This window comes from Ambystoma mexicanum, chromosome 1p (assembly GCF_040938575.1).
Source record: "Ambystoma mexicanum isolate Mex_15411 chromosome 1p, UKY_AmexF1_1, whole genome shotgun sequence".
NCBI lineage: Eukaryota > Metazoa > Chordata > Amphibia > Caudata > Ambystomatidae > Ambystoma > Ambystoma mexicanum.
Genome location: NC_090921.1, coordinates 1,129,328,059 through 1,129,343,197, shown reverse-complemented (window position 1 = coordinate 1,129,343,197; position 15,139 = coordinate 1,129,328,059). Strand labels below are relative to the sequence as shown.

Genomic DNA, 15,139 nt, shown 5'->3' with positions numbered 1-15,139 from the left:
CAAATATCCAGACAATTCCTTGCTATTCTTCTTTGGAATTTCTCCTGCATGACTCTCCTGAGCGTCACCTGAATGTTTCATAGAGGGCTGCCCCATGAAGTCACTGAATGAACCTTGAGAAAGAGGGTACTGGAGAGGAATGTGGATGATATGTGGCAAACTATGAAATTGAGCGTTTGTGACGATTTGGAAAACAGTATGACATTTAGCCAGTCGGGGATGGTCATTGGGCTTGGTGTTTGAAGGTAGAGCGGTTTTATGCACACGCATCCATTGAAGATGGAAATATCTTGCATAAAATAAACAACAAGATATGTAGTGGAGATTGGAAGTACCCTTGGTTTGAAGGACAAGCTTGAGATCACTGTTGGATTTACAGAGACTGGGAACGTTTCGGAGCCATGGAAGGGGGTGGATTTAGAAATGTAAGAAGGTAGAGGGAACGGGTTTCAATGTTGCAGCAGGGTTGCACTCATTTGTTGCTGGGCAGGGGTTTGGAATGGTATTGCAAAGATAAAAGATTGAGGAAGATGGGGGATGTATGTGAATCCCGACATCCAAGTGTCTAGATACTTAAAAATGAATGTTTCTGTTCACCCCTCACCCCCCGAAGGCCATTTAATGTAGAACCAGTCGAAATGTGCCACTAGCTGTGACTGTAGACTTGCTTTCAGACCTCGGGCAAACATGCTAAACTCTCAACTTGCAGCACCCAGTATACAAAGCATAACTGATAAAAACGTGTTCCTTTCCATTGTTTCTAATTTCCAATGTTGAACATCACAGATCTTTTCTGTTAGCCTTGATTTATGTGAAAACCATTTCCTTGCCTTTTGGGCCAAGTCTCTGCCTGCTCTGTTACCCCACTCTGTGTTGCAGTCTCTGTATGGGTTAAGAGATAGATTCTTGTCAAAGGGACAACTAAGAAACTGTGTGCAGTTGAGGCCTTGACTTGTTTTACCCTTCTTTCTTTTCAGAATATATTGTAGCGTTTAATGGATATTTTACTGCCAAAGCCAGGAGTTCCTTCATTTCAAGCGCACTCAGAAGCAGTGGTGTTGAAGACTGGAGGATCGTTCCTCGAAGCAATCCAGCTAGTGATTACCCCAGTGATTTTGAAGTCATTGAGCTTAAAGAGGATCCACGTGTCAGCCTTTTGACATTAGAAGATCATCCCAACATCAAGCGTGTGACTTCTCAGCGGAAGGTTTTCCGCTCGCTCAAATATGTGGAGCGTAAGTAGAACTTTTCAAAGGGGCACCCACCCTTCATTTTCAGGGCTATATTGTGCTGTGAGGTCTGATGTTTGGTGATTCGTGGGTTGGAGTATGTTGATACCTCAACCAATATCTCGAACACATTGACTGCAATCCTAATTATTCGGTTTACATAGGAGCTGAATGACTAGAGCTAGTTGTCCTAGAATTAAGAACAGCAGAGAAAGTTTATGGAACATGCTATTAAGTGGCTTCTTGTTGCCCAAATGGTGAAATGTACACTAACCGATGCAAGTTTACCAGACTAGTTGGATAAACACAGTTGCAGTTTCTGCTGTTGACCATTCGACCCCTGTAAAAGAAAGTAAAAGGCTGCAATCTTATTTTTTTTAAATAACAAAAAATGGGACAGGACAGTACATCAAATTACGGGTCAAAATAAAGACCAAAGGTGAAGTCTTATCTAAAGATCTATTTTAAAATGCGCAGACTGCATGTGATGGGTGGCCTCATTGTGTTACAATATACACATTGCAGTTACGTTATGTTTAGGTTGGCAGAATCTACTTTATTTTTAATTGGTTTCAGTGTACCCCTTGAATCTCCGATGTAGCTTTTTACACGTTTGTCTAAATTGGAACCCAATTCAGCTCAGTGGTTGGTAAATCCCTTTTACATGCAATAACTTACGCAGGTTTCGAAATGAGGGTTGCGTGAACAGGAGCTAAAAGGAGCTCATGAGTATCCAACATTCTCCAGCATGGGGTCTGGCATGGATTCACATGCTCATGAATATTCCCCGTCGTCAGGCTGGGAATCCTCGGTAAAGAAAAAACCAGTATCAGTTTCGTTTCTGATCTGTCTTTCGTAGTAATAACCAATCACTGGTCTCTGCGTCATACTGACCACAGCCAATGACTGCCCTCTACCTAAGCACCGCCTCTGGCAGCCATCTTCAGATTTTTACCGCACGTTCATGTGTTGGGATCCTCGTGCTATTGCTCTCGAGCGTTAGTGCTATTTTTTCGCGCTTTTTCACAAAAACTTCGATTCTTTCGGTCAAAAGAGCCTCAAGCTCCACCGATCCTACATCCGATCAACGGGGACCCGTGTCGGATTCATCTGTGCCCCTCAAGGGTGAAGATTTCGTCGAGCTACACTTCGGAGGACTCCAGAAGCTTCTCAGGCCCGGTCTCGGAGATGGCCCAGGAGAAGGGAAGCTCGACGCCCGGAAAGCTGTTCAGGGCCTGCCCTGGATGCCAGCTGCAGAACGTCTTCAAGGAGGACGAACACTCTTTCTGCCTTTACTGCCTTCATGGGGACAAGACGCACGTGGAGAAGGACTGTGCGTTTTGCGGCAACATGTCGGAACGGACCATGAAGGACCGCCATCAACGTCTCGCCAGCTGGCTGGAGGGTAAGAGCCCGTCTGGCGAGAAGAAGAAGAAATCTGAGCGGTCTTCTAAGACCTTTGAGGGCGCCCCGGCGACGGGGGCCCAACATAAGGCCAAGCACCGCGAGTCCGCTGGCACCGGGAGCGCCGAACGGTCGGGCTCTACGGGCGCCAGGCAGGGCGCACCCTCCCCGGCACCATCAACCACGAGCCAACGCTCTGGGTCGGGTAAGAGGAAGGCCGAGCACCCGGCGAAGCTCCTGGAGAGACCCCGGTCGAGCTCTAAGGCAGAGGAGGAGCGTGGCAGTGCCCCCTCCCTCAAGGATAAGGCGGTGAGCGCACCTAAGGTGGTGAAGGCCTTGATCCATTCGACCAAGCCCTCTATCGAAACGGTCGCGGCGGCCCTGGCCCAGCCTGTGGAGGCTGCACCAGTGGTGGCGGCCTCGGGGCCCAGAATCTCCCTGCCTCCTCGGAGGGAGTCTTCTTTCGTGCCCATCGATAGGACCCCCGTGAAACCCTCCGTGGGGAAGAAGGGGGGGCAGGGCGTCGTCGTAGATTCGGCCTCAACCTCAGAAGAGGAACTGATCGAGGTCTTAAGCCACGGCCTAGGCGTGGAACAAGACCAGCCCGTCGGAATGGGCCCCGACGCAGGTGACGACGACGACATCGTCGAGGATACCGACGGGGCCCCTGCTCGCCCGTCGGATTCCCCTCTGCCAGCGCCGCAAGACAACTCAGCGGCCATTTTGTTGGCTATACAGTCCTTATGCTCCGAGATAAGGACGAGACTACCGTTACCGACGGAGGAACCTCTCCCGTCGGGGGATCCAGAACCGGGACCTTCTGGTGTTCCCCCTACCAAGAAAAGAAGGATCCATCCACCGCCTCCTTTTCAACCATCGCGCCCCGTCCAGCCCTCCTCCCCGTCCACCCGAGGGGATGATACGGGGACTGACACGGCAGCGACGGGTACGGACGACGAGGCATACGACGAGGATTTTCCGTCGTCGCCTCCCCCCAGGGCTTCTCCGCCCGACGAGATTGGATCGTTCCACTCAATGATCGCCAGGGCATCCGAGCTTTTCCAACTCTGCCCTGAGGAGAAGAAAAAGGAAGGCTTCCTTTACCAACGGCGCGAGACCAAGAGGAAGACGGTCCTCGCAGTGCCTCTGTTGGACGACATTTGGGATGAGGGCCTTTCCCTCCTCAAGAACCCTTCCACGACGCCAGCGAAAAGAGACCGGTACGAGAAAAAGTACCGGGTCCCGGACTCGGCCCCCCTATGCCTCCGGGCGCAGCCTACCCCGGACTCCGTCGTCTCCGCGGCAGCCAGGAAGAAAGCGGGGGGGGGTGCGGCCTCCACGTCGACTTCCCCGCCGGACGGCGAGGGAAAGAAATTGGATGCCATGGGACGCAGAGTCATCTCGTCGGCGGCGACGACGATTAAAGCGGCCAACGCCTTGGCTATCGTGGCCCGCTACGACAGGGAACTCTGGTACAAGATAGCTCCCCTGCTGGATTTTCTGCCGGACGACAAGAGGGCGGAGGCCCTTGAGATCCTGCAGGAAGGTGAGGTGGCCTCGGACCACGCCATCACCGTGGCGACGGACATCGCCGACACTGGGTTCCGCCAGATGGGCAACGGCGTTTGCCTTCGACGTCGCGGATGGCTCAAGGCTACGGACTTTCGGCAGGACGTCCAGAACAGGGTCCTGGACATGCCCTTCGACGGGAACAACCTGTTTGGGAAGACAGTGGACGATTCCCTTCAGGCCATCAAGGCGGATACTGAGACGGCCCGGGCCCTTGGAGTGCTGCAGCAACGGCGGACGCCCTTTCGGAGCGGCGGAGGCAAGGGCGCCTCCAAAGGTTCCGGCGGCGGTTTCGCTTCCTACCGTCAAGCGGCCCGCTCGTCGTCGCAAGAGGCCTACAGAGGACGAGGCAAGTCTGGCGGCCCCCGCCGTCGTCGCCAAGGAGGCCAAGGCGGCAAGGCCGCGTCCAAGCAGGATTGAACCGGCCGTGGGGTCGGGCCCCCACCGAAGCACCCCGGTGGGAGGCCGGCTGGCGGGCTTCGTCAGCGTGTGGGAGTCCATCTCCACCGACCGTTGGGTGCTGGACGCCCTGGCCCGGGGCCACGCGCTCGAGTTTCAAAGAAGGTGCCCGCGCGTCCCCCCCGTGGCCAGGAAAGAACTTCACGTCCCTCAACTTCTCCTGGAGGTAAAGGCGATGCTCAGAAAGGGCGCCATCGAACTCGTCCCAAAGAGGCTTCGGGGCTCCGGAGTCTACTCGCGTTACTTCCTCGTGAAGAAGAAGACGGGAGGATGGCGCCCCATCCTGGACCTGCGACGCCTGAACAAGTTCATCAAGGCGCAGAAGTTCCGGATGGTCACCCTCCAGCACGTCCTGGGTCAGCTGGAGGAAGGAGACTTCCTATCGTCGTTGGATTTGGAGGATGCCTACTTCCACATTCCCATCCTAAAGGGGCACCGAAAATTCCTCAGATTCGTGGTCCAAGGGCGTCATTACCATTCAAAGCCCTTCCCTTCGGACTGCGGTCGGCACCCAGGGTTTTCACCAAGTGCCTCGCACCGGTGGCGGCGCAGCTGCGCCGCGAGGGGATTCACGTCTACCCCTACCTGGACGACTGGCTCATCCGCGCCAAGACGAGGGAGCTCGCCGTGGTCCACACGGCAAGGACCGTCCAACTCCTCACGGACCTGGGATTCTCCGTGAACTACGCCAAATCCCACCTGGTGCCCGCGCAAGTCGCACTGTTTCTGGGAGCGAGGCTCGACACAGTGTCCCTTCTGGCCTCCCCGTCGGAGGAGAGGACCAGGACCATCTTGGGCAAGGTGCAACGGATGTTGGTGGCCGACGCGGCCAAGGTGAGGTCCATCAAGTCCCTCCTCGGGATGATGTCTTCCTGCATCTACCTCATTCCCATGTGCAGGCTCCGGATGCGCCCGTTGCAAGAGTTCCTGGATGCGCGCTGGATCCAGACGACGGGCAGCTTCGAGGAAAGGATCAAGCTCGACGAGAGTTTCCGACGAGCGATACGGTGGTGGGGCACCCGCGCGCATCTGACGGCGGGCATGGACTTCCAGACCCCAGCCCACCAGGTGACTGTGACCACGGATGCCTCCCTAGAAGGGTGGGGAGCGCACACCGAAAATCTGCACGCAAGGGGACTCTGGCTCCCGACGGAGAAGTCCCTGCATATCAACGTCCTGGAGCTCCGTGCAGTGTTTTGGGCCCTCAGGTCCTTCCTTCCGTCCCTCAAGGGCAAGGTGGTGAGGATCTTCACCGACAACACCACCACCATGTTTTACATCAGGAAACAGGGCGGAACCAGGTCCCCAGCGCTGTCCAAGGAGGCGCAGGACCTGTGGCATTGGGCCGTCGCCCAAGGGATTCTTCTGGTGCCGTTTCATCTGGCAGGGATAAAAAACACCATCGCCGACTCACTCAGCAGGGAGCTGCGCTCGTGCCACGAGTGGGAACTACGGCAGGATCTGGTGGATCGCCTCTTCCGACGGTGGGGCACACCCCAGATCGACCTGTTCGCGACGGCGACGAACACCAAGTGCCGGAGGTTCGCCAGCAGGTTTCCCCAGACGAGGAGCATGGGCGATGCTTTCTCGTTCCCCTGGGAGGGCCTGTTCCTCTACGCGTTCCCTCCCTTGCCTCTGCTAATCCGGCTCGTCAACCAGCTCAAGAGGTCACGGTGCAGGATGATCCTCGTCGCACCTGCGTGGCCGAGGCAGATATGGTTCCCGGACCTTCTGGACTTGTCGGCGTCCCCGCCAATCAAGCTGCCGGCGGACGCGGATCTACTCTCCAGGGAAGGAGGCGCCATCCTCCACCACGACCCGAAGTCGCTGAACTTGCAGGCCTGGCTCCTGCAGCGCTAGAGTTTGGAGGATACGACATACCGGCCGACTGCAGAGAGGTTCTTGCAAAGGCCAGGGCGTCCTCGACTCTTAAATGCTACGGACACAAATGGAAGAGGTTCTCTGTCTGGTGCCACGCACAGAAGATTAACCCTCTACGGATTACGGCTCCCCAAGTGCTGCCGTACCTGCTGACGCTGGCCAAAGCTGGTCTGGCACACGCGTCCATCAAGATTCATCTTGCTGCGATCTCCCGATACACCAGAACCACGGGCCGGACGTCCTTGTGGTCTCATCGTCTGGTGAAAGAGTTCATGAAGGGACTGTTCAGATCGTTCCCGCCGGTGAAGGCTCCGGCCCCGGCGTGGGAGCTCAACGTGGTACTGACCAAACTCATGGGACCTCCGTTCGAGCCTCTGCACTCGGCCCCGTTGAAGTTTCTATCGTGGAAAACAGCTTTTCTCGTGGCCATCACCTCCGCACGACGAGTGGGAGAGATCCAGGCCCTTTCCTGCAAGACACCGTACTTGACTTTCCACGACACGAGGGTAGTGCTCAGGACGCACCCCTCCTTCATGCCCAAGGTACCGTCGGACTTTCATCTCAACGAACCCTTGGTGTTACCTGTGTTCTTCCCGTCGCCTTCGTCGCCGGCTGAGAGGACTTTGCACTCGCTGGATGTAGCTAGAGCGCTGAAGTTCTACGTGGACCGCACGAAAGGTTTTCGGAAGACGTCACAACTCTTTGTGAACTTTGGACCTGTCAATCAGGGGAAGGCTCTCTCGAAGGCTTCCATCTCCAGATGGCTCTCCGGCTGTATCATGTACTGTCACCGGTTGGCAAACCGACCGCTGCCTGGCCGTCCGAGAGCCCATTCCACCAGAGCGATCGCAGCTACCACGGCGTTCCTATCTGGTGTGCCCCTGCTGGACATATGCAGGGCTGCTACGTGGAGGTCGACGCACACCTTCACGAAATTCTACTGCGTCGACCGGGATTCCAGGGAGGAGTCCAGGGTCGGCCAAGCAGTGCTGCGCAACCTGTTCGCCTGAGGTGAGCCTGGTGAGGAGGTAAGATGCTTAATGTTGAGTTGATGTGATGCTTAATGTTGAGCCTTTGCCACCTCCCGTGGTTGTGCATGTGTGTACTGCTATGTATTCTTTATTCATGAGCATGTGAATCCATGCCAGACCCCATGCTGGAGAAGGAACAAGTTACTTACCTGTAACTGTTGTTCTCCAGCATGGGTCTGGCATGGATTCACATGCGAACCCTCCCGCCTACCCCTCTGCGGCTCTTCACTTGGTCATACTGCCACTTCACGTGCTTCCAAATCTGAAGATGGCTGCCAGAGGCGGTGCTTAGGTAGAGGGCAGTCATTGGCTGTGGTCAGTATGACGCAGAGACCAGTGATTGGTTATTACTACGAAAGACAGATCAGAAACGAAACTGATACTGGTTTTTTCTTTACCGAGGATTCCCAGCCTGACGACGGGGAATATTCATGAGCATGTGAATCCATGCCAGACCCATGCTGGAGAACAACAGTTACAGGTAAGTAACTTGTTCCTTAACTAGTGACCCGTAGCTCTCGTTTGGGAACAAGGAGCTAGTACATAGCATTCCACAATTCTACCTTTCACATACAATGTAAATATATAATTCTGACCATGATTTATAACCCCTTGTACTTGGATGTATCCTAATGTTTGTTTATAGATTCAACCAAATTCACATAGGTGTGTTTGTTCGTCATCAGTTGGCGTTGGGAGACCAATGTAGCAGTTGGTAGCAAGGTAACCAGGCTCTTCTAGGTTACAAGCAAGAGCTAAATAGCTCCCAGCTCCCTTCAATTTGGAACCCTGCCTATGGATTCATTGTCCATTTCATAATCAATAGATTCAGTGACCGTTGCCTGCATAAATAGGATCCGAGTGGACACTTAGTGGACCCGTATTTGATCTTCTAAAATCTGTCAAATGTATTCCCCCTTGCCATAAATAAGGTTGTAATTTGAGCCATATATATGTGGTCTCACCCCCCAGTGCCCTGCTCATGGTGGCTGGAAATGTATGACCGACTAAGCAGGCACAGAACAATCGCCAAAACCATCATACCACCAGTTAGACTTCGTTACAGAATTCACTTACTTGTACCTAGATCTTAAAGCAAGATTTTGATGTGTGAGTATTTTTTGCACTTTTTTTATTGACGTTGGGTGTAAAATATAATAAAGTAATTCCTTCTCCCAATGGAGTTACTTTTCAGACAGGTGAAAATGCTCTAAAACTGGCATCTTGTTTTCTAATCTAGACCATTTTGCACCTAGTAGCTTTATGCAAATTAAAATGTGTTTTTCCTTTTAAAGTCCCTTTTTCAGATTGGGTGGTAACATTGGATATCCTTTTTGTAACACTGCTCTGCTGTTATACTTTATCTGTAGACATAGCTGGAGCGTTGTGGGTAGAAGCAGGGAAGCAGGATTCCCTTGGGTCTGTTTGCTAGTTTTATATTGGGAGTATTTTAACTCTCCTTTTTATGTTTACCTGCTTTTAGGGAGACTGGCATGCTGTAAGGCTACTTTTATCTAGCTGTTAAGGCTCGTATAATTAGGACATTGATCAAAGTAATAAAATGTGTGAGGTGTCTGGGCTTGTACAACCTTTTCTAGATGTCACTGTCTTGCTCCGGTCTACCTTTCTCAATGGACTCGTCCTTGGATCAAGCTCTACCACCAAGTCACTCCAAAGCAATGCTGCCTACGAGTTTGATATTCACATAACAAATGTATGTACTCTGACCAAATCAAGATCTTAAGAGATTATTCTTGTTAATGTATTTCACTAATGCTGAAAGGGACACCAGATGCGCTGATTTAAATTGTAGCGTTTTATCGACTGAATTCCTTCGACTGATCATCACAGAACACGCTGATGTCTAGACCTGGCTCTCCATTATGACCTCCAGGGTTTCACACCCCTGCTGAAAACCTGCACCTAGTCCTTGCGTACTAAATAAACAGATCTCTCCTTCGAGGAGCATGTAGCAAGGAAGACACGACGGCATGCTACCAATGTTCCCACTGTGTAAAATCAAGCCCAGTAAACCACATTGGATCTGCTGCCCAAGCCTTGGTGCTCTCCCACTAGAATGGAGGGAATCCCCTCCTGGAAGGTCTTCCTGGTACCCACCATGGCACCCCTGTAACGTATCCTATGTGCTTAAGCACAGCTCAACAATAGAGATATAAATTTTTGGCTTGATTTCTGCCACATTACCCCGACCCTCATCGATTTGCACTGATTCTCACTGGAAGCACATATCCCTTTCAAATCCTGTTGTATCATCTGCAAGACCCTCAAGCTACCATGCTCAGAATCTCGGCATCTCTGGAGGCCTACCATGAACCAGAACCCAGGACGTTTGCAGACTTGCATTCTTCGAGTGCAGGAAAGAAGGAACCAGAAGAGATGCCTTCTTTATATGTGCCCCTTGATTCTGGAACCTCTTCCCTGATCAACACTAGACTCCACCCCTCCCTTCTGCATTTCTGGAAGAAGCTCAAAACTCCTCTTCAAGGAATGGCTCCCCGCTAACATAGGTCCACACACCCTAACTTCACCTAAAACTGGATGATCCAATTCTCACCCGCCCCCCTTTCCTGCCCTGGCTGCTTGTAGTTCCCTTTCTGCTGAAATATCCCCTCACCCGTTGTTGGCTCCTTGCTCCCATGTATTGTTCCCTTGAGATCCGCTTCCCTCGCTGTGCACCACCCACCCCACCCGTCCCCCTAGGACTTGTAAAGTGCTACGTTTGGTCTGCAGATAATGAAGATAATATTGGAATATTCCCTTGGTGGCCTTCTTACACTGCTATTAGCACCTAGGGTGGGGGGAGGGGTGCAGCCAATACTGTTCTGTGGATTGTGTGCTGGAACCTCTGACCTGAGCCCGCGTTCCATGGAACCTGCACGCTGCCTTCCCCGCAATGGGCAGCTATCTTCTATCAACCATATCCTTTTTTAAATAGTTTTATTTTTTACATTTTTTTTTATTGGCAGAAGTTTACAGCCAACACATACATCAGAACATAAGACACGGTTTGCACATACAGTTCAGGGTTCATACAAAGCAAGGTAATACATTTTCCAGAAGCTGATATCTATAACACACCTCAGCATTTCAGATTACACTCGTGGGACCTTGGGTGAGGACGTTCCGGATGCACTTTTGGCTTGACTGACAAAGTAACTATCAAAAGCGGACCATACATTCTTGGGGCGGGAGTGCATTGGAAGCATGTTAATCTATCCTTCCTCGCAGGTCTGGGACCAAGTGAGTGCATTAAGCCACTTTTAAAAGGTTGGAGGAGATGGGCTCTTCTAGCTTTGAAGTCCACATTTCTTGGCCACCATGCAACTTATATTCAAGAATTTGGCCATCTTTCTGGTGTCATCTGTGCTCCATATCCCAAATAGCACCCCCAGCGGGCTAGGATCAACCACAGAGCCAATAATGACTGAGGACCTCATCCCAAAACCCCCCCCAGCACACAACACTTTCAGAACATGTGCAAGTGGTCAGCCCCTTCCGTTCGACATCGAGCACAGGTGTGTACACTATTTTGAGTAAATTTAGCAATTTTATGGGGAGTGTAGTTTAATCTGTTCAACAATTTAAATTGCATACATCTAAACCAGAAGTTGAGGGATACCCTGTTTGTGGGTGAGCACATTTTCTTCCATAATTCATCTGAGATCTCAAGGCCCAGTTTGTCTGCACATTCGTTTCGAGCTTTAGGGGTTTGGTCTGGGGCCTTTGCTAATAGCATTTTGTATAGGGAGGAGACCACACCACGGGCGCCACTTGCGTTGGCTATGTAGGCGACCTCCCGGGTGTCGGGAGGTTCGTCCGGGCAAGAGGGCCACATGGCACGGAAGGCAGCACAGAGCCTATAGTACTGCAGCATCTCCAGTGCAGACCCAGAGTGGCCCTGTCGCCATGTCTGTGGTGTAATGAATCTCCCATTGGACAATAGGTCGGTCTATGCCTGGCACCCCAGGGTCAGCCAGTGCTGGGCTAAAAGTTTTTATTGTGTGTGGGTTCAAGCCCGGGGAATCCCCAGATAAGGAGCCATTTGTATTTGGGGCGAGATTCTCTCGTTGGGCGTAGTAGTCAGGGCTATGCTTGTAGTGTGGTCACAGTGGGATCAGATGGGGAATCGGCCACAAAGTCCCGACAGAACATTACCGTCATAATGTTTACCTCGGCCGCAGCAAGCGTTTCTAACTTAACATGCGGTGGAGTTGTTGGACTCTGGTACCAGTATGTGGCATATTGGGTCTGAGCAGCTGTCCAATAAGGTCATGGGTGGTGAATCCCCCTCTGAGTCATATCTGGCCATTTTTTCCGAACCGCGCCAGCATGCCACAGGAACTGTGCACACAATTTGTGTAGCCTCTCGAAGTATCGTTTCTCCCCAGCCAGACAGGTACGTTCCCGAAGATGTAAAGTAGCTTAGGGACTAGAATCATCTTGATCAGGGAGAGTTTCCCAGCCAGTGATAGTGGTACGGAGCGCCACCTCGTCATTTTTGACTCAACCTGTTGTGCAACGTTGGTGTCCTTTTTAAAAAAAAAAAGTTATTTTTTTAAACCTTATCTCAGCCCCACTTACCCGATTGTGGCGGCAGTGCCTTCTGCCGCAGCAGCTTCCCTCCTTTTCGCTTTGCGTCCACCATGGAAATGTGAGGGGATCCATATGGAGCCCCGCCTTCCACAACCATGGCAGCCATCTTGGCACAGTATTTTCATGCATACATGCATTCTATGACTGAAAATACTTTATTTTGTTTATTTTTACACCCCGGGTTACCGCCCCGGTAATAGTGCCTGGGGTGCTAAGTTTTAGCACCCCGTTCCAAGGGCTGGAACGAGGGGGGTGGGTGGGTAACGTTCCGGTGCCCTCATTATAGACACTTGCTTCGTTCAGGCCTATAACTCGGGCTCCTGGGCCATACCCACTCCCTCCCCCCCCCCCCCCGTTCCAAGGACTGGAATGAACGGGGGTGGGTAAACGTCCCGGTGCCCTCATTATAGCCACTTGCTTGGTTACAGCTTATAACTTGGACTGCTGGGCTGTTACCACCTCCCCCTTGCCCCCCGTTCCAGTCCTTGGAACGGGGTGCTAATGTTATAGTAATAAATTAAGATTCTGCCCCAGGTTATTTATTGCAGTTATTGCTTTATGCAATATTCTGATTTTTGCGGTTTCCTTGGTGTTTTTAATGCCATATCAACATTTGAAGTCACAATAAAACTGGATGATGTTGAATGCTACTGTCATCCTGTATAACTATTTTTAAGTCACTTTTTTAAATTAAATACTTTGAGCTTCTCAGCCGGAAGCATAGCTCAATGTGTTAAGTGCTTGCCTCGGACATTGTGCCAGCATGCAGTTGGAATGGTTAAGTGCCAGCAGGGGCATCTCTACCCTCCTTCCTTCTGGGGCTGATAAATGGAATTACATTGGAGAATAACACCATAATTGGCACAAGGGCCTCATTCTTAACCACCTCCTGTCTGCTTGGAATGCAGTCAACTGTTATTTACTTAATTCCATATATTGACATTGCATACACTTTTTATTTTTCCACAGCGCTTCTAGCTTTATAGACCAAGGCCTTTTCTCCGCATTACCGCTTCGTCTTGGCTACGGGCAGTAGTTTGAGAGTGGGGGGGGGGGGTTATCCTGCAATAATGAGCTTTCCCTTAGTTCCTGAGGCTATTATATAAATCTTAGGCGTGGAAGGATCTGGCATTAAGCTCTTCATGCAAATGGGATATTATATGCAATGTGAATGAAGGAGTAGCTTCAAAGTTATTTATTTGGTCAGACGTTATTTAACTGAACTAAAATGTCAGTTACTTGGTTTTGATTGTACTTTGTTGCAGAATTGGCATTTTTCTTAAATGATGTGCAATGTGTCTGGGTAGTACGAATAGACGAGAACAGTGATACTATCGACACCACCAAGCTTGGAAGCATTTTAACTGCTGGGTTCCAACAGTCTCGGAGTTTCAGAAACCGCCTGACGGGTCACTGTAAATCACGACACCAGCTTCCTCTTTCATGCGCTGAATGGTTTTGCAGTTTCCAGTCCCACATGATTGAAATGCTAAGGAAAGGGTAGATGTAGGCTCTCTGCAATGTAATTGTAGCTTGTGTCTACAGCAAAGTAGAGTGCAAGCCTTCAATTCGAGTAATTCACACTAACGATACATAGGAGTTATTTGCCTTTCTTCCTTTGAACTAGAGCTGCAATTTAAGTGCAGACTGAAACGTCTCCGTGGGTGGCTTGTTGTAATAACAACCTGTTGTGCATTTTTCAAAACTATAATTCACTTTAAAGGCTTTGTCTGTGGTAGGGCTGTCACCGCATTCTCTATAGCCAAAATGACAGCAATTAGTGAAAGTATCCGGTTTGGCGACTTGCATACCTTACCGCGCTCCAATTCCATGCCTTACTTTTTTGGCAGATTAATTTTCTTGTGCTGCAAGGCTCGGAGTTAAACGATGTATAGTGGATAAGCAAGTACAGATGTCGCTCCCAGTATTATCGTTCTACAACCAACATTGATCCCTCAGTGTCACGGGATCGTTTCTCCTACCTTAGGTGGACTATCACATGTACCAACTGTAAAAAGTAGCTAAAATGGGCGTTGAGGGCATTCTCATCCAGCATCATTGATCATCTTTCACAAGCATTAAAGCCAAAGCATCAAGTGTTTTAGCTTACATTATTCACTTTGGGATAATGAAATCCCGTTTTTTGTAATATATAATGCTTCATACTGAATTATTCACACTGGCAAGTGCTATAGCAATGGGTATTAATGCTCTGATTACTTACCGGCAATCTTCATTACTCCTAGTCGCACTTTTCCTCGTCACAGTACTTGCCTCATGAGGCCCCTGCCTCCAACACAGGACCTTCTTTTATTTTTACTATCCCGTATAACTCCTCCCCCACTTCCATGTCACTCAGTTTCATATTACCAAGCTGGTGCATGGGACCTTCGCTGCAGGGAGGGAGAGGAAGGTCGTTAGTACAGTGACACAGAAGAGTAGGACTAGGAGTAATGAAGATTACCGGTAGGTAATCAGAGCATTAATTCCACGTCCACTCTTCCTCGTCCCAGTACTTACCTCATGAGGTATACCAAAGCAACAATAGGGAAAAGGTCCCACTGAGACACAGCCAACACAGTGCAGAAAAAACACACTCCTTTAATAACTCAGAATTCACATCCCCACAGACAAAACACCAACCCCGAAAGAACCAACCCCCGAGTGGGAGACAACCAACCTATAGTGGTTGATGAAAGTGCTTTCAACAGCCAGGTGGCAGCCCTACAAATCTCCTGCAGAGAACCCCCCCCCCATTGCATCGGCCCAGGAAGCCGCCAAACCCCTGGTGGACCGCCCTTGAACGTGCGCAGGCACAGTCAGGCCAGAATCCACAGAGGCCATGGAGACCACAACACAGATCCACCGGCTAGTGGAAAAAACTGAGGCCTTACGCCCAGCACCAGCCGGGCTAAAAGAAATCGGAAGACTATCAGATCGGCCGAAATTGGC

At 50.8% G+C, this 15,139-nt stretch overlaps 1 protein-coding gene across 3 annotated transcripts in view; it reads left to right on the top strand.

Moving 5' to 3' along the window:
• The window catches only part of MBTPS1 (membrane bound transcription factor peptidase, site 1), a 1,184,166-nt gene that overhangs the window by 172,292 nt on the left and 996,735 nt on the right, over nt 1–15,139 (top strand). For all 3 annotated transcript variants that reach the window (XM_069604782.1, XM_069604783.1, XM_069604784.1), the window contains one exon: nt 978–1,235. In XM_069604782.1, the coding sequence (XP_069460883.1) occupies nt 978–1,235 (258 nt within the window). The remainder of the gene's footprint in view (nt 1–977; nt 1,236–15,139) is intronic.